Source organism: Nilaparvata lugens, chromosome 2, assembly GCF_014356525.2.
Source record: "Nilaparvata lugens isolate BPH chromosome 2, ASM1435652v1, whole genome shotgun sequence".
In the NCBI taxonomy this organism is placed as follows: domain Eukaryota; kingdom Metazoa; phylum Arthropoda; class Insecta; order Hemiptera; family Delphacidae; genus Nilaparvata; species Nilaparvata lugens.
In genome coordinates, this window is record NC_052505.1 from 9,641,106 (window position 1) to 9,661,626 (window position 20,521).

The 20,521-nt window shown below is 33.3% G+C and overlaps 1 protein-coding gene across 1 annotated transcript in view; it reads right to left on the bottom strand.

The window, feature by feature from the left end:
• LOC111050759 (mannosyl-oligosaccharide alpha-1,2-mannosidase IA) overlaps positions 1-20,521 on the bottom strand; it is a 101,649-nt gene that overhangs the window by 22,253 nt on the left and 58,875 nt on the right. Inside the window, exon 2 of the mRNA XM_022337113.2 lies at positions 1,556-1,774. Within this exon, the coding sequence (XP_022192805.2) occupies positions 1,556-1,774 (219 nt within the window). The remainder of the gene's footprint in view (positions 1-1,555; positions 1,775-20,521) is intronic.

Sequence of the window (20,521 nt, forward strand, 5' to 3'; positions counted from 1 at the left end):
CGCTTCCTCACCCACCGTTTGTCTTCCGAAATGTCCTCTGATTGCCTTTTGGTTGTGTTGTGGTACTTTACCATGATGAAAACACAAATTTCAATTGTCTACCACTTTTATTTATCAGATCTCTGATTGGCTAATTCTCACTAACAGCTGATTATCTGCCAATTTGAGGACAATTTGTAGTGTCGGCCGACAATCGGCAAGTGTGAATCTAACAAACTTCTACGATATTTTTATGCACAAATTTCAAGCGATGTTCTCGAAAAATCCATAGCTTTGAAACTTTGAAGACAAGGACGACTGAAGGCATTTCGCCGAAATCAGTCTTCGTTTTGATTCACAATCATATCGAGCAAGTAACTAGGAAAAGAACTAAGTAACTTTGAGAACCTCAAAAATGAAACTGAATAACAGGAAGCAGAGATGTGATTATTTTCCAGTAATAATTTCCTGAAATGAAAATTTCTTCTATTTTTCTTGCTGAGGATGATGCTCATATATGAGATCTAAACTTCTGCGTGGAGGCAAAATTGGTCTGTACACAAATCAACATGTAAAGACTGAAAACTTAAGGGGGGGGGAATGCAGTATTATCGATCATTGTGCTACAATTACCGTGAGTTTATTATTATGTAAGCTTCTTAAGAGCTGTTTCTTGATAAGTCAGCGCATTCCTTGAAGTGCTCTACTATTTAATCCTGAACAGTACTGCACTGAATAATAGAGGAGCTGTACACTCAGAACATAGTACCAATATGAAATAATAGTCCAGTCAAATGGTCGTTTTTCAGGAAACAGCCACGAAATAATTTTTCTCGAAGGTTCTATAGACTCCTAAGTATTTTGGGGCGCTGAATTCGAATTTGAAATTTGCTGACATGCCAGAGGGCGGCTTCACCCCCAAAACCCCCCAAAATTTCGGATTTCTTTTTCAATTTTCCCATTTAATCTCGAAAACCTTGAGTTTCCAATAAAGTGAGTGGTCGAGCAGGACTCTATTTTTGATTCCGGAGCTACGAATTTTGAAGTGGTGAATTTGCATAATTTTGTAAAACCCTCAGAAAATATCTTTTTTTGAAAATTCGTAGCTCCGGAATCAAAAATGGTAGTGTCCTGCTCGACCACTCACTTTATTGGAAATTTTATTCTTTTTACTTTTGTAGAGAATGATTTTTCTTGAGAAACTCAAGGTTTTCGAGATAAAATGGGAAAATTGAAAAAAAAAATCCGAAATTTTGGGGGGTTTTGGCGGTGAAGCCGCGTTCTGGCGTGTCAGCAAATATCAGATTCGAATTCAGCGCCCCAAAATACATATAAAACCGTCGAGAAAAATTCTTTAGTGGCTGTTTCCTGAAAAATGATCATTTGACTGGACTATTATTTCATATTGGCACTACGTGTACAGCTTCTTACTATTCAGTGCAGTACTGTTCGGGATTGAAGAGTCGAGCCCTTCAAGGAATGCGCTGACTTATCAAGAAAGAGCTCTTAAGAAGCTTACTTAATAAACTATAATGTATAGTTTATACCGAAAAAGAGTATAGAAAAACCAACTTACTAGACCATCTAGATTTAAGTGTTCTGCAATCCAATCCCGACCCTGTTTGAATTCCTCGTGGAGCCCCATTATGTAGAGCGTATCCAGGCCGTCAATGATGGTGGCTCCCAGATTCGCCGATCCGAATATGCTCGCTGTGTGACCTCTCCGACTGATAGGCTTCAATTCATTCTTTCCCCAGGCATACCTCACGTAATTATCCCATGCATGCTTCATCATCTGGAAAATAATAAAAAATATAATATTATAATTCAATATCTCAATCAATGATTATTAATCATCACCAAGTTTTAATTAGTAGAAGAAACAACCCAATAAAATCACAGGATTATGAAATGGTAGACTTGAAAGACCACTACTGAATATGAAAAATTTACACGATAGTATTAGAACCAGGAATTTAAGTCTGGAACCAACACCTACTAATGTGATGATAATATATAATAATATAATATGAGAAGGTATTCTGAGACCCTTTAAATGCTCAACATTTGAAAGAAAGTTGAACTAACTGTTGTATCTGAAAACAATAGTTGAACAAAACATTTAAATGTGGTATTAATTCAACATCTGAAAGATTTTCTTTCACATACATTGTAAATCATAGATCGTTTGATTAGGTGGAATGTCTACATACAGTAACAATAACAGGTATACTCTAGACATCTCCTACTTGAAATTTGATTGAAAGACACAATCTTATCGGCTCAGTTTTATTAATAGACTGTATGATGTATGAACATAAGGTAGACGTTTATTCAAAAGCCTGCTAATTTTTTGGATATTTTTTACATTTTCGAATGCATCCCCGCACATGGACAAATAATTCAAGCGATCTATTCATGTAAAACGGTAAAAACGTACTTTCTTCTTTGTATTTATTGAAAAATAAACATTAATTAATTCTAGTCTGTTACGTTGAATTATTAGATAATTTCAGAAGCCACGCACTATTGTAGAAAGAGATAATAATAAATGAAATGTTTACAATAATTATTAAAATGTTTTCAAAGCTTATAGATTTTTCCTCTATTATTCACTGTGTAAGATTGATAGTGATAAATATGAGAAGAGGTAGCATCAAATATAATAATATATATTATATAATTATAATATAATATATCAAAAAAAGAATTGCATAAACATTTCTGGGTTTAATCCTATTAATTTTCTCTCAATAATTGATTTGATTTTGCGATTTCCTGAATAAAATAAAATAGTAGCAAAACAGAATCACTAATAAATAATAGTGATTCAATGGAAATAGAATAGTTAAACTGATAGTAATCTATTAGAAAAATAGCAACCAATTTTTTCCGAAAAAGCAACAAGCTGCAAATAACAACACTTTTAAGTGATAGAAATGCAAATTTAGTAGACAGTTGTTCTGTCTACTAACATTGACAGAAATGCACACTGAATTCGAGCTTTCAATTTTTATGAAACAGGATACAAATCCACTTTGCAAGCAAAGAAGTACAAGTTTAGGGTTGACAGTAATGTACTCAACAATTACCTTGACTACATGATTTCTTCTGTGAAGGGTGGTATTATCCATTGTATCGGGAGGCTGTGGAGGTAAATACCTGTTCGAACCAATTATACCACTAGTGTCTTTCTCCACTTCACGGCTACGTTCTTGTAAATTGGAATAGAAAATCATTGGCATAAAGAGCAGAATTGCAATCCACACAATAGTGAATAGGATCGTCCTAACAAATCTGTAGCGCATTTTGTCCGGTATGAAATAGTGATTAAGTCAACTTCACTTCACTTCACTACTAATTTTACACACCTGATAAAATAGATTAACATAACATAACTCTTGAAAAGTTCTGCTACGATAAAATGCGTTTCTGTTCTGAGAGAATGATATCAGTCAGTGTTTTAGAGAATATTCTTGTTTGTATAGATTTAAATAATTATTGGACTTCACTTCAGGCAATACAAATTATTCTGATCTCCCAACCAACGCACAGACTAACTAGATCACTTGCATTCTGGCATTTTAATCACTGTTGAAAACATAAAAAAGTTAGATTATAGAAATAAGTAGCCCAAGTAGGAGACTGGAAATTATTTCTGTCAAGATAAAAACTTTTTCAAGAATTTCTAAAACGACTCATCAGTGAAATTTCATAAGGAAGAAAACTAGATTTTTTATGACTCGCAATTCATCAGTGAAATTTCATAAGAAAGAGAGCTGGATTTTTAGGATTTGAAACTCATCAGTGAAATTTCATAAGAAAGAGAGCTAGATTTTTATGATTTGAAACTCATCAGTGAAATTACATAAGGAAGAAAACTAGATATTTTATTACTCGCAACTCATCAGTGAAATTTCATAAAAAAGAGAACTAGATTTTTTATGACTCGCAACTCATCAGTGAAATTTCATAAGAAAGAGAACTAGATTTTTTGTGACTCGCAACTCATCAGTGAAATTTCATAAGAAAACTAGATTTTTTATGACTCGCAATTCATTAGTGAAATTTCATAAGAAAGAGAACTAGATTTTTTATGACTCGCAATTCATTAGTGAAATTTCATAAGGAGGAAAACTCGATTTTTTATGATTCGCAACTCATCAGTGAAATTACATAAGAAAGAGAACTAGATTTTTAGTGACTCGCAACTCATCAGTGAAATTTCATAAGAAAACTAGATTTTTTATGACTCGCAATTCATCAGTGAAATTTCATAAGAAAGAGAGCTAGATTTTTATGATTTGAAACTCATCAGTGAAATTACATAAGAAAACTAGATTTTTTATGACTCGCAATTCATCAGTGAAATTTCATAAAAAAGAGAACTAGATTTTTTATGACTCGCAACTCATCAGTGAAATTTCAAAAGGCTACTAATTTGAAAAGATATGGCTATAATAAAGAAATGATCAATGTTCAGGATGTAGTAGTAGTCACAGAGCAACATATATTCCATACCTTAATAAAAACGAGAGTAGGATAAACATTTTGCAATTCCGTTTTATTAAACACTAGCCGTCAGGCTCGCTTCTCTCGCCGTATCCGTCTAGCCATGGGCTCCGCCCCCTGGACTCCCGACTGGATCGTCCAAAAATGAGATCAGCGGGCTCGCTTCCCTCGCCTGCATTTTTCATTTGAGCATGCTTCATTCCATCAGAAAGTCAGAGTACTGAGAAAACTCAGAAAAGCTGAGAAAAACGTTGGAAAAACGCTGATTTTGGGCGTATCTTTGATGAAATATAAAAGTCACCTCATCACAAAATTTGAAAATTTTCTGTCTATTACTTGATGAAATAACTGAGAAAATGCAAAAAACCGCTAATTTTGGGTGTATCTTTGGCGTTATTTCAAATTCCTTCTAACACAACATTATTACACCCTAGCTTAGCTTCTGTACTAAATTTGAACAATTTCTGTTCATTTGTTCTCGATAAATCTGAGAAAAAGCAAGAAAACGCTGGAAAACGCTAATTTTGGGCGTATCTTTGACGTTATTGCAAATTCCTTCTAACACAACATTATTACACCCTAGCTGAGCTTCTGTACTAAATTTGACCATTTTCTGTTCATTTGTTCTCGATAGAGCTGAGAAAACGCTAAAAAACGCTGGAAAAACGCAGATTTTGGGCGTATCTTTGAATTTTTTTTCAAATCCGTTCCTAGTGCGCCTCTAAAGGGCCAACTGAACATACCTACCAAATTTGAACGTTTTTGGTCCGGTAGATTTTTAGTTCTGTGAGTGAGTCAGTCAGTCAGTCAGTGAGTGAGTGCCATTTCGCTTTTATATATATAGATTTTTCAAGTAAGAAAAATTACTTTTGGACTGATGGAAAATTTCTTGAACACTAATAAATTTACACACTCGAAAAAATAGATTTTACATTGTGAATAGATCATAAATCTTGAAATGTTCTGCTTCTGCTACAATACAATGCTTTTCTGTTCTGAGAGAATGATATCAGTGTTCTAGAGAAGAATATTCTTGTTTGAATAGATTTAAATAGTTATTGGAGAAAACTTGTAATTATTAGTGCAGCAACCAATTGGGATATTGCGAACAAAAGTATCAGTCAATCAATCATCTGAAACATCGACTCCGTGACCTTTCATCTATTGAGAAATAACAAACAATCAATAGATCACTTCAATAATATTCTTTACGGCCAATCTTTTTTATCGATGAAACAGCATATTTCCGTCCTACCACAAAAATAATTGTATTACATATCTTAATGCACGAGGAAGAGGTAATAGAGTGCTTCCATCCAACCACCGAATGAAATGATCGGCCAATTTTCAACAGATTATTGCCAATAGAAGATTCAATTTCAAAATAATTTTCTTCCACTATTGGAAGAGGATTATTATTGAGGTAATAAACAAGAGAAGCCTCGCGCAACTATCTGTATTTTTTACAAGTATTGATTCCCCGCTATACGTATGGTGAATATCGTATGTCAAATATTTTTCCCACAAATCTTTATTCTCACAAGAATAGAATATCAATGGGATAAATCGATCGGGAGTGAAAAGTAAGGTTACCTTGAGCTATTTCTCTCCCGAATAAGACTACAAAGTCCGAAATAAGATTACAGGTATGTCTTTTAGGTCTTCACTTTCACAAAGCTTTTAGAATGGATCGCAAACGCCTATTAAATCAGGAATTAATGTTATAAGGTAGAAAGAATACTGGATGAATTATTTTAATGTACAAAAATGAGTTTTATTTTCAAAATTTCAGGAATAAAGTTGGCATCTTCATCTCAAAATTGTCAATGGCAGTCAAATGAAAAGAGTAAATAGAGTTAATATACTGTATTATATTCATTCTTCCACTCTAGTTGTGATTAGGTAGTGTTAAATAGTGGAAATCACACTCCTAATTTTGCAACGACAACTATGATCATCTTATTATTCTGAATGCATTAATAAAGAAAACCATTCAAAGCACTCAATACTGTACTTTTTTGCAGGACAAGTCAATGTTTATTCAATTTCTTTTTAACCGAGGGAGATCACATGACCACAGTACTTGTGCGTGTGTAATGTAAGGGATGATACATTCCTTATTACACATCCCTTATTATTGTAGTACATACATTTTTGGACTCAAAATGAATAAATGTTTATTTCCCAAAAAAACTAAAACTACAACATCAATTACACAAAATATTAGATAAATTAAGATATTACATACAATAGTTAGTTACAAAAAATCTTATAATGTGTCCTCTACTTGTTTAGTTTTTTTCTGTATGGAAATTGACCTACTCCACTACGGCGTACCATGTTCTAGAGTAGGTTTTGTTTGTTTTTTGAGCGTATTATTAATTAGTTAGTGTTTAGTAAGTCATTAGGTGGTTAGTAAAATAGTGTGTGAATTAAGTTATCATTTACATAACCTCTAGACTGTGTATTCCGAATTAAGGTTTAAAGCAGTTTTGGGCGAATGCCTGTTGTTTTTACCTGCATTGTATCTATTGTCTATGAATAAATGAAATGAAATGATAATGAGAGATTGTGAGATGGATGGACCCATAGTTCTAGGTGGGTTTCGAACCACCGAGTCCAATAATAAAGATATCCTCAGAGATAATAATAGTCTAATAAAGAAGATAAATATATTTTTTTGTTTTTGTAACTGAAAGTCCATGAAACACATTTGGGAATATTGAGTAGCATATCAACAAAAATTCAAATGGCGAAGCAGGAGAACAATACAGTATTTCATTTTTTGACAGAAATTTTTTAAATATTTTCAGTTTCATCGTGAATAATGATCATAATGTTGGAATAATAGGCCGACTCCGGAGCCTAAGTATGCTAAAGAAGTAAGTCTACTCTACAAAACAACTTAATGAGTAGTGTAAAGTATGGTACATCTCAATTTAAAAATTCTATCTTATCACGATGGAGCTCTAATAACATACAAGTCATGTATAGTTCGCATAATATAGTTAGTTATCAACAAGGCAAAATTGCAGTGTATAATTAATTCTTGACTTGCGTAACCCAATTACAGCAAGTTAAATTATGGACAACGTGATAGAACATTATAATTTTTGGCTGAATTCAAGTCTACCGAAACTCCAACAGAAGTATTTTATTCTCGCTAAACAAGGCAATTAGTAAACAAATGAAATGAGCTAATGTTCACTCTGCTCAGAATATCGATAAATAATTGTGATTACAAGCATGAATAAAACTTGAATAAATTGAAATTCTACCTTCAAATGGAGATTGATGAAGTGAACAAGATCTACTTTTTGGATCTACTTCTATCAAAATTCGAAAAAGGAACAGTTTTGAGCAGAGCCTTTTCATTATCAAGCATTTTATAAGTGTAACCAAATCCTTCCTGAACCTTTCCTAAACCTTTTCCTAACATAATCATAAAATGTATACTGTAAATGAATAAATAAATGGAAGTTGATTGTCAAACTACCACTGGAGATTCATTCAATAAATTATTCTGTTGAATCCTAGTTTCACACTAAAAACTTGAAATGACAATAATACCAACAACCTTATCAATATCAAAGAATCTCCTAGTAACAGTCTTCAAACTAGTCCATATCGAATCGAACATTGCTGGTTCTACATTTGAAATTACCGTGAAGATGAGTAATATACAGTTACAAATGATCTATTACTCTATTGTGAGATAGGCAATTTACAACTGTGCAATTTTATTTTATCATTAAATTTCATCCCACCTCACAAGTCACAAACGTCTAAAAACTAATTGATGTGGAGATTGTTTCGACTGTGAGTTTTCCCAAAAGTAATATGAATGATCAAGTGAGAATGAAGCTATAAAAAAACCTACACGTATCGTGAACTACCGAAAATGTCAATGTCAGACAAAAAGAGAAACCAGAGAATATAAAATGTTAACATTTGCATTCTATACTCTCTGAGAGAAACCAACTGACGAATTTCATCTGTAATAGGCGTAACCATAGGCCTACACATTAGCAATAAAAAACAAAGTTTGAAAAGAATCATTGGCATTGTAAAACGACTATACAATGAATGACTGGTTCACAGGAATAGATTCGCCCTTGTATTCATGGTACATAGAACTGGAGCTGATCAACAGTGAGCTGAACAGAGAAGCTGATAGAGTTTATAAACTTGGTGACGTTATACGGGAAACGATTAATTACTCTACAAAACTTTCACATCTCACATTTCTGTACAAACCTCCAAAAAACTAAAATTCTATCAGAAATTAGCACTGACCTACTTGAACTATCAACTTTTGTTATACAGTACTTTATTACTTATTTATGTATCATTTTTTCAAAAAGTGGAGAGAAATGGGGACATATCACTATTACTATGGAATATTTCTATGAAAATTAATTATGCAGTTCCTCATAATGAACACTAGATAGCAATAAATGTGATAAGTTATGAGCTTCAATTTGATAATTTTATTTCTCAGTAGCACACTAATTAAAAATATCAGATTGGACTAGAATGAAAAAGTTCAGTGTGACCCATATTCAGCATTTTCATACTGAAATCTGAACGACACAATCATTATTTTGATTTTTCAGCATAGAACTATTCATTTTTGAGCAATTCATAATTTATGAGCAATCTAATCCCTGATTGATCAACTAATTTGATTTGAACATCCTAATATTAGTCAACAAATCGACCAGCTCATAAAAGGAAGTAACGACAAGAAGATCAATATAGAGTTGATGAAGTTTGGTGTCAATTTCAAGAGATATTGTGTTGTCATGGAAAAATACTGTACAATTGTTGATAGATTATTGCTTGCTATCTGATTCTGAGGCAGAATTCATTAACTGGAACCGAAATTACAACAGTACATGAATTGAATGAAACTACTTTAAATAGCCACAACTACTAGAGGATATCTTCCAAAGCATCACCTACAACACAGATAATCACACTAATTCTAAATATGGGCCACATACACCAATTTACCAGCCTTGATTATTCTGATTTCTGGTGGATAAAGATATCACTATGAAAGTAGGACCATCTAAACCGATTTGTATAACCTGCTAATTTATAAAGACTTCACAAACTAAGTAGGCCTAAAGTACAACATAACAAGATCATCATTGATTCTAATTATTTTAAAGGTTTCCCAGTCAAAAACATCCGAACTTTCAAAATACATACATTATATACATATTTCGAATATCTTTGATTTTGAATTTTACAGCATTGATTTCATTTGACCGGAGGTTACTTTCATCGAGAACCTAACTTCATGAAAGCCCCTATCTCTAGAGCTACACATCTGTGCAACTTACTACAACTCAATTCAAGTAAAACAGCCGTAAAAATGAAATCGACAACTAGGAATCAACAACTTGAAGCCTCTAAGAAGCTTGTCGGGTACTTAAGTATTGTATAACAAACTGTGTGGGATGAATCAATACCAGTAATAGATAACAGAGCTTCCCAGGAATGCATCCAATTATTATTTAAAAACGATTATCAAGTTTCAACGCGAATGTACAGTTTTTATGACAGTGAAAATACTTTAGCCTGATAACCTAGCCTGATACTACGATTTTTTGCACTACAATTCCTGATTTGTTATATATGATTGTTATTATATTCATTTGTATATTTTTATTGTATCTTATGTGTGTGCGAGTGTAAACTTATTAGCATTGTTTTTGCACTAAGCTGATATTTTCAACAATATATAGGAAAAATTAATCACTAAAAAACCTGTAGAGTAGATTTTTATAACAGGACACACACTGAACTAATCAAGAACGTCTATAAAGTTTCAACGCGAACCTACAGTTGGCATGACAGTAAAAACCTCAACCTGATAACCTGATTAATCACCTACAATTATCATAGCTTTGCACCAACTGAGTTTTTTTCAATTGACTAAAAAAATGAACTACTAAGAACCTGTAGAGATGATAGATAATTATTTACAGAACACACACTCAACTAATTGTAACCAAACTTTGGGGACAATGATGAGTTGAAATTGGCAAATTTCACTTTCAGGGAAAAAATGAAGAGTACGCGCACCTCCTATCGCCGGCGATTTCCTCCGCGTACTGACTAGAAAAAGCCGTCAGAGTTGGCCACGTAAAAACAAGTCCCCTCCACACAGCTGTCTGCTATCTACTATCGCTTTACTATAACTATATAATATATATGTGCTATATAGTTGGTGCTGTACTCACAACCTATCAACACACGCACACATGCACACTCGTGCTCGTTCACTAGTCATGATAAAAATTGGCTGATCCAATTAAGCTAGTGAATCCAAGTTGAATGATTCAATAAATGTTATTTCAAGTGCCAACAATACATTAATCTAACGATTATCTTCATTTTATATTGATCACTTATGATTATCAACTACTGATATGTGTATCTTTAAAGACCCTAATCTAAGCGTATTTTGAAAGTTTTAAATCTAAATATCAATCTAACGTGTAAACACAAAGTCATTTCTTTGACCTACAACATGACATTTTGGAGCTCAAAATTCATGTGCTTCTATTCTATATTTTGTAGATTTGAAGTTTGTTTCGAGTTTTTCAGAAAGTTTCATTATTAACCTATCTAAATTTGAATTATTTGTTTTATTCTGATTTGTATTTTCAGATTGATGGTTAGGTGTAGATATTGAAGTGGACATAACCTACATAATGTTTGGACGATTTGAGACAAAAATTAGGAAATAGAAGAAATTTTGGTGTATAAAATGAAATGAACATAACCTACATAATATTTGGACGATTTGAGACAAAATTAGGAAATAGAAGAAGTTTTGGGCAGTAGCCCGCTTTTTCTTTTGCAACTATTGTATTGTTTGCTCTATCCAATAAATGAATAAACAACGTTAAGAGGATATCTCTGAAACAGACATATAATCAAGGACGCAGAATAATTATATTAATCATTATGTTGTATGAAAAATGTCTTCTAGTCAGCGCAATGTGGAATGAGGAACAATGAGCAGGCTCAGCATTGACAAATATTATTATGAATAACTGGGTCATCCAGTTAGCAAAAATAATGTTTGTGTATCTTTTATGAATTAATTATGAATGTTCGAGGATATTCACCATATCTTTCATGGATAAATCTAGGGCAGTACAATTGGAGGCAAGATGGGAATTATAGTGAATCTAGTACTTGGAAATAAATTTAAATTTTCAACGCGACCGTAATTTATCGGCAATATATTCATCGCATCATGTCAATTTTCGTAAAAAGCTACTGTTGATTGGCAATTCTTTATTGGTGAATGCAACGATCGAACTAAGATTTAATATTTTAAGATTACATTTTCAGGTACTTATGATGTTTCAGAAGAATATTGCTGTTTGGAAAGTTATTTGGGTTGTCATGAGACTCCAGGAAGTCTCCTGGAGTGTTGAATCATTTTTAATATTCAGTTTTCCAAGAAATCAGTAACTGATCTTCCTCTATTACTACAGTCATGGAGAAAAGATACCGTTAATAGCATTAATCGTCTCTGCTACAGTTCTCCCAGCTAGGTTCTCAATTCTCAGACAAATATTTACATCAATATTTTCCTGTTCGCAAAATAGCATTAAAATGTAATGCATCTGTTAGGAAAGTATTGATACCGTAACAAGTGTATCCCAGCTAACTTAACAGAAGCAATACACTACAATGATCGTTACATCGTATTGTTACTGAAATCCTCCCACTTCACTTTTGGAAGAAATTTAAAATTATTGAAACACATTAAATAACATAGAAAATGAAGAGATATTAGGCTGATCAAAAAGCCAGACAGCTTCAGAGCCAAGGACGATTTTAGTTGATTGACTCAATTGGTCCAATGTGGCAAAAAATACGAAAAAAATAACATACCAGTTTTTAGAAATTGAATGAAAACTATTAAAATGTATAAGTTATCTGAGAAGTAGTCCAATATTGAAACAGTGCTCGATTACTGTAGATATTAGCATGGAATCTTCCATGATAACTTTCCTTTTCTGGTGAAATTGGAGATAAGCAACGGTAATTAAGTAGTTAGCTTCTATTTTTATAACTATCATATCATTAACAAGTCGCCTTGTTATGAGGACAAAATGCATTCAGTATATTCATTCAAGTGACTTGAGTGTCATTGAAGTAAACGGATAGTACAAAAAATGATTTATAACCGAAGTTCAAATACGTCAAGAAAAAATCAAGATTGAAGAACTTGATTTGTTGTGAATTGCGATATCAATAATAATCAATAAAGAGCAGGTTTGAGGAGTTCTTAATCGAGCATATTGTTTTAAGCAGGCCATTCACTATCCGATTTCTTGACCAATTCGAGGTACAACGTTCAATATTGGTTGGATACGTCGTCGGATCCTGAATGGATCTGTTGATGTTGGCTCGAATGCTGGAAGTCTAGTTGGACGAGTCGGGTGAACACTTCACCCTATTTATCCTTATCCTGATTCAGAATAAAGTAGTTGATCTCTATAATCACAGAAATCAATGTCCAGTACCTATAATAAATAGTAAAAATAACAAAATTTCTAGTAATAATGCAACTTTTTCTAGGTATGAATTTCAAGGCTCATAAAATGACTTTTTCTCAATCACAGGCAGAAATTCCAATGATTATCATAATAGTAATTTAATGAAAATTGTTTATATTGTACATTGTTCGACGTAAGATAAGCTACATCTTTAAGGTAACCAACGTATTTAGGATTATCATGTTTATGAATGAAAGCGAGACTGTGATAGAAGATTGGTCAAACTGAAATATAAACATTATAGACAATCCATATTTCTGATCAACTATAATTATAAATGATAGTATCAAGCCGTAATGAATTGAGCAACTGAATTTCAAAGTTACTATCCACTGTTCAAATCGCACTGTGATTTCCTTTTACTTCCAAATGGATTGACTTGCCTCACTCTTCAACGTAACAATTATTGAAAAAAACCAGTGGAATGTGAACGTCATCCAAAAAGCATTTGAATTTCAATTTTCATATCATGAAATTCATAAAAAACTAATTCTTGAGAGAATAGTGATGAATTGCAAACAGTGCAAGTAACATTGATACAAAGCGATACAATGAAAGTCAACATCGATTAATTTGATAATGGACTTATCAAATTTATATTATTTATAAAGCTTATAAAATGTGGAACCAACATTTTTTAATTTTCTCTACTGGAGCAAAACATCGATAGAAAATAAAGAAGAGCCCATCATAAGCACAATATACTTGTGTACTAGAATTCACTTGAACTAACTCATCACTTCAACCCTTCAATGATCACAATGAACTAGAATGGTATAAAAACCATGGAATTGATAATCAGGTACATTTTTCAAATAGCTTCACCCAACTAAATCTGTAAATAGATTAAATTTGAATGCTTCAAATAGAAAATGATCTATCCTTTTGGTGCCCTAATCAAAATCAATTTCAATCAACATTAATCGACATAAAGAAAAGCTTCTGCCAACCTTGTATAGTGAATGACAAGATGCGAGTGGAGGTGAAAAATCGATGTGTTAACAAAAATAATAGAAGATGATGAATCGTCTTTCAATTAATCTTATACGGTAGGGTACTTTGTGGTTAAATGTGAAACACTTTCATGATTTTCCTACCTTTTATGCATGCTTACTCTTCCTTAATTTGTATTTTTGCATGGCTTTCATCTTTAGAATCTACTGAATTTTCATATTGAACTGTCTAAATAATCTAGATTCAACTAGTAAGAACGGAAGATAAGCTACTTTACAGAGAGAATCATAGAAAGTTTCGACTCAACTATCCCAATGTATATTTTTTTATGCCTCAGCCGTCATATATATTTGGCTCAACTGAAGGTATATTATCAACCTGGCTTGAAGAATATTAACTGTAGAAAACAGCTAAGACTGCACGCTATGATTTTTCAGGAAATTGCCACTGTTAACACTATTGTAATCTATGATTTATCTCAGTTTTTGACAAAACTTATGATAAATTTTAGCATAGAATTATAATCATACACACATATTTAAATATGTAATATATTATGTAATAGTATGAATATTTTATCGGTTGCAAACAATATCTTGTCTGTCATAGAATGCATGATTTAGCACATCTATAACAACAAAATGATTTTAGAGAATTTAGAGAATTAAAATGTGAAAAATTAGTTTCATCGCATGTCAAAACAATAGACAAAATTGATTGTTTCGAGCGCCATGGTGTGAATAAGATGCAACTTAGAAAGCAGTAGGCCTACTACTGTCTATTATGGTGAAGAGAGTCAGCCACGCCATACCGCGTCGACTGTTTCCCCTTCCACAGCGTCAAATCGAATCGCAAATGAATAACAATATACATCAATGGATTCACAATGAATGTGGCTACATTAATTATTTGTCTAATTTTCTTTAGATTATTTGCTTCGAAGTTAATCGGAGAAAACAAAAATCAAATCGAAAAACCCCTACATTTTTATGTATATATTATTTTATCAAGGAAACTGTTTGATTTATTGAGGAAATGAATACGACTAATATTTTAGTCCATAATGTAACGAATCGAATGACATATGATAGATTTTTTTCCGATTAATGGTTACAGAGATAATTGATTTCCAGTTTGCTGTTTACTATGGCTAAGAGAGTCAGCCGCGCCGTTCCGCGTCGACTGTTTCCCCTTCCACAGCGTCAAATTGAATCGCAAATACATAACAATATACACCAATGGATTTGCAATGAGAGTGGCTACATTAAATATTTGGCTCATTTTTCTTTAAAACTACTTGTTTCGAGGTTAATCGGAGAAAACAAAAAAATCAAATCACAAACCCCTCAATTTTTACATATATATCATTTTATCAATAAAACTGTTAATTTTATTGAAAAAATGAATATAACCAATATTGTAGTCCATAATGTAACTAATTGAATGGCATATAATAGAACTGTTTCCGATCAATGGTTACAGAGATAATTGATTTCCCGTGTTACCTGCATTTTTCATGTTTTAGGGGGTTGGGGCGGAAAGCTCCAAGGGGATTTTTTGGGACTTTTGGGAGATGACCCTCTGGGAGGGTTCTATCGATGGTGGGAAATTCAGCTTTTATTTAATTTTCGGATCGAAACTGCTTTTTTGGACCTTCATTGACTGGGCTAAATATTGAAACAGTGCTCGATTACTGTAGATATTAGCATGGAATCTTCCATGATAACTTTCCTTTTCTGGTGGAATTGGAGATAAGCAACGGTAATTAAGTAGTTAGCTTCTATTTTTATAACTATCATATCATTAACAAGTCGCCTTGTTATGAGGACAAAATGCATTCAGTATATTCATTCAAGTGACTTGAGTGTCATTAAAGTAAACGGATAGTACAAAAAATGATTTATAACCGAAGTTCAAATACGTCAAGAAAAAATCAAGATTGAAGAACTTGATTTGTTGTGAATTGCGATATCAATAATAATCAATAAAGAGCAGGTTTGAGGAGTTCTTAATCGAGCATATTGTTTTAAGCAGGCCATTCACTATCCGATTTCTTGACCAATTCGAGGTACAACGTTCAATATTGGTTGGATACGTCGTCGGATCCTGAATGGATCTGTTGATGTTGGCTCGAATGCTGGAAGTCTAGTTGGACGAGTCGGGTGAACACTTCACCCGACTTATCCAACATCGCACGGTCAGCCACCTAGTTTGGATTATTACATGTTGGACTAATTTATGTAAGCCGTTTAGGGAGTATCCCGTGGCTTAATTTTGTATATACATAATATTGTAGATATTTTTGGTGATTTAATAAATACAAATTAATATAAACTCGTGGACAACCAGTCGGAGCGTGAGTGGTGAAAGATTCGACTAGTGGACTTACTTCCGGTCCAACATTGTTGGACAAAATTGTCGGATAGTGAATGGCCCGCTTTAGTAATACTGTAGGAGTATACAGGGATCTGTGAAAATCAGTTAGTATAACTAATTGAATTATACATAGTACGATGACTGCAAATTAAATTTCAGAGTATTAAAAAATATGTCACAGAACAGAATGTCTGAAATAATATCCAAGGAGAGGCTACATTCAAGAAGGAAGATAGGATGACCGAGAGAATAAGGTGGAAGGATGAAGTTAGAGACGATCTCAGAAAATGAGATATAGAGGATGGAGACGATTGACACGGTCCTCAGAAGCGTGAAGCTGTAGAGGCGGCCAAAGCTCATATTGGTCTTTATTGCTAAAAAATAAATGTCAATTTGTTCTTTTTTGATTTGAAGTTCTCGTAAATTCAATCTTTTTTTCACAGTAAAACTATAATCAACGGTGATGCATTTTTCATAGTTCTTATAAGTGGCAAGGTGTTGCTCAATAGACAATAAATGACAATTTAGATTTACTAGAAATACCTTTCTTATAGGATTGTGAATTATTGTAGAGATATCGTGAATTCAATGGAGTTCATTATAAGAGATCATTGATAATGTATCATTATGATCTCATAGTATCCATCTTAATGAGTTTTGAATAGATAAAGTGAATATATAGAGAATATCTTGGTATTTTGTATTTTACTAATACTTTGTAAATAATTGTACCTTATATGCTTTTTGTAATCATGTCTATAAATTTAACTCCTCTGGTCGTGTTGTACCCTCGACCAGAGACATTATTATTATTATTATTGTGAAGTTTTGAATGAATAGTATCCATCCTAATGAATTTTGAATAGATAAAGTGAATAATATAGGGAATACCTTGTTATTATAAAGAGTTTTGAATGAATAGTTCAATAGTAACAAAAACAATGATACGATTAATATTTTAACGGTTAACTTCTCAACCGTTTGTCTCTGGATTGAGAAAACAGATTTAACAAACAATATATGTCAATGCACCTATAATAGAGGTTATTTTCTGCCTGCCTATATTAGGCCACTTGCTTAGAAAGATAGCAAGTGTATGAGAGGGCCTTTTGAGAGACAGTAGCGATGCTAATACTATTGTCTCGTATTGTCCAGAGGCTGCTGACTCACGACCTAGCCAGGGAGAAAGATGGCCGTCTCACGAGATCACGTCGTCATCCAGCCTCCAGGTGGCTTGCACTCACGAACTTCGTGTCGGTCATCCTAGGCTACATCCTACATGCCAGATCACTGTCCCGCCACGACCAAAAGACACGCTTCCCAAATAATCTCCATCATTCACGTTTCCTTATGTGTTTACGAATATACATTTCCTGAATTATCAACCCCTCAAGGCTATGTCATCCTTAACAGTATTATTTGGTCTGTTAAGGTATCGTAATGAAAATACCACACCTAACAAAGGTTCCAACCCAGTATAACCATGGAGTTGAGATACCATTATATTATTAGTCTCTGGTATAACTCATATCGCGAATTTAGCACCACTAAACATCACTCTGCAGACTGCAAAACTCATAAAATGAACTTGCCATAACTGATCCCTGGACTGATGATAAGGCTTCAACATTGCAAAACACATTATGGTGCTTTATGAATACTGTAATAATAAAGCTGGGAACTGTCAAACAACAGTTATGATTCTACCTCTTGTATAATTGGTATTGCATGTGAGATAATGATGAATGATACACTGTACCTCAAAAATTAAATTGGTATTGCATGCGAGATAATGATAAATTATATACTGTACCTCAAAAATTAAAAAGTACACCACCAATAACGATGGACTGAGAATCAGACAGGTTTCCGGTGCATCTGACACCGACATATCACTGAATATGAGTTTTAGAACTAAATTCGAAAACGCAGCTTTTGTGAATCGCGAGAAAACTCAGAGCATATAGCACCGTTTTTTTTATGAAAACTAGAAAAAAGCCTCATAGATCATCCATAGATACTATGGAAGTTGAGTAGGTTCTCATCTAGAAGACTAACTAACAAAAATTACCGAGAATATTGGGGCAAGACAAAACTTTCATCAGCCGAAATAATCCCTTCAATCGCCGAAGAGAAACCACACAGTTAATTAGTTTCGTTAAAAATAACAAACTTATCCGGCTACTGTCAACAAAAGTTTCCGCCAGAAAGTTCACAGAAAACACCAGAGCAGCGGAAGAAGAAACCTTTTCTCTGGATAGAGAGATGATTTAATTAACGAGTTACTTACTTAATAAGACTTTTAATTTGAGAGGGCCAGCGAAAAGCTGCTGATGATCTTGAAAAATTGATGTGGGGGAACTCTCTGAAGGAGTTGCATTACTGTAATTAATGAAAGGATAACTTCTGTGCTTTATAATAATTTAACGAGGGAATTTCAGAAAATGAGTTTTCTTCAGGATTTGGTACGACGTTTCTTTACACCAATCATCACTTACAATCTACTGTATGTTAATATTGATAAATGCTTCAATACCTTCTCGTATTAATAAATCCACTCAAAATTATAGATAAAACTTACCTATTCGATAACATATCATTTTATCATACCCAATAATCTGGTTTGCAGTTAAAATAGTCAATTCTAGTGGATATCAGCTCGATAATTACCTGTAAAAGAAATGAAACAATAACGTTATAGGATTACAGTAATCATAAGAACAAACTGTGCTAATAAATAGAATGAATAGTATTATTTACACAAGGAAAATTGTATTCATTTTCATCTTATAGAGGAAAGAACGAAACAAATTTTCATCCATCTCAAACCAGTAGTACAGAATATCTTGCATGTATTACAAGGGTTCCTTTGGGCTGAACATAACGCATAAGGCAAAATTACAGTCAAAAACTTCGCACATAAGATAGCAAAACGTTTCAACTTTGCTATGAGACGATAACAGGAATGGATAATAATTAATGTAGATACAAATTAGATAGCAATAATCTTAGGATGTCCTGAAATTTGATATTCTCTCTCCAGTTTTTTTTCAGAATTGGGTTCTCTGAACTTATTGTTCTGCAATTTATCACCTTTCTATCAAAGCAGACTGTAAAACGTTTAAACTTCGCTATGAGATGATTACAGAAATAGACAATAATTAATGTATATACAAATTAGACAGCAAAAACCTTTGAATGTTCTAAAATTTGACATTCTCTTTTCAGTTTTTTTTCTATCACCTTTCTATCAAAGCAGATGGAACAAGAGTTTTAAAGCAGAAATAAAATAGTAAAGTTTGCAGCAAATTTTAAATAGGTAAAACAGCTAGAAATTTTAATATAAGATTCAAAGAACACACAAGAGCCATTACCCATCCTTCCTCCCATTCCACCTTTGCAGAACATATTATCTCCACTGACCACACACACCCTGACATAGACAACAACCTCGAAGTACTCCACTATTCCCACAAAAACAGAAAATTAAATGTACTAGAACAGTTTGAAATATACGAACACACCAAACAACAGCCAAACAATATTCTAAATGACCAAATCAACTTTTCCTCCCACACCCTGTTTGACAATCTCATTTAAATCCTCCTCCATTAACCGCCAAAACTCCCCTCCACCCTCACTCTGACCAAATTTCACCCTTATAACCTTAACCCTAAAAAGACACACTGGGGTGTTTCACACCCCAGGGATTTTTTTCTGTTCTGTAGTTGACAATATCAAACAGATGGGAGTTTTTGCCCAGTCTAAATTAGGTTTGAAGCATTGTCAACTGCTCTCCACCACTTCCAGTCAATAATAACATTCTACGAGGTCACCAGCTCATCTTGTTCTTCGTTTGGGGTGTCTAACACCCCAGAGTGTCTTTCACTTTGAAGTTTTACAAAATTTAATAGTAATAATAATAGTGAAAACAAGATGGATAACCAACAACGATCGAATCTATTTAAACTTAGCATACATGATTGGAAAAAGCTTTTCGTGTACGCCTCACTAGATAGAACAAAAGATGAATTGAAAGAGCAGGGAGAGGGATGCCTGGCAGTATACAGTGGCTAGCCGAGGCTATGGAAAGCTCAGCACATAGC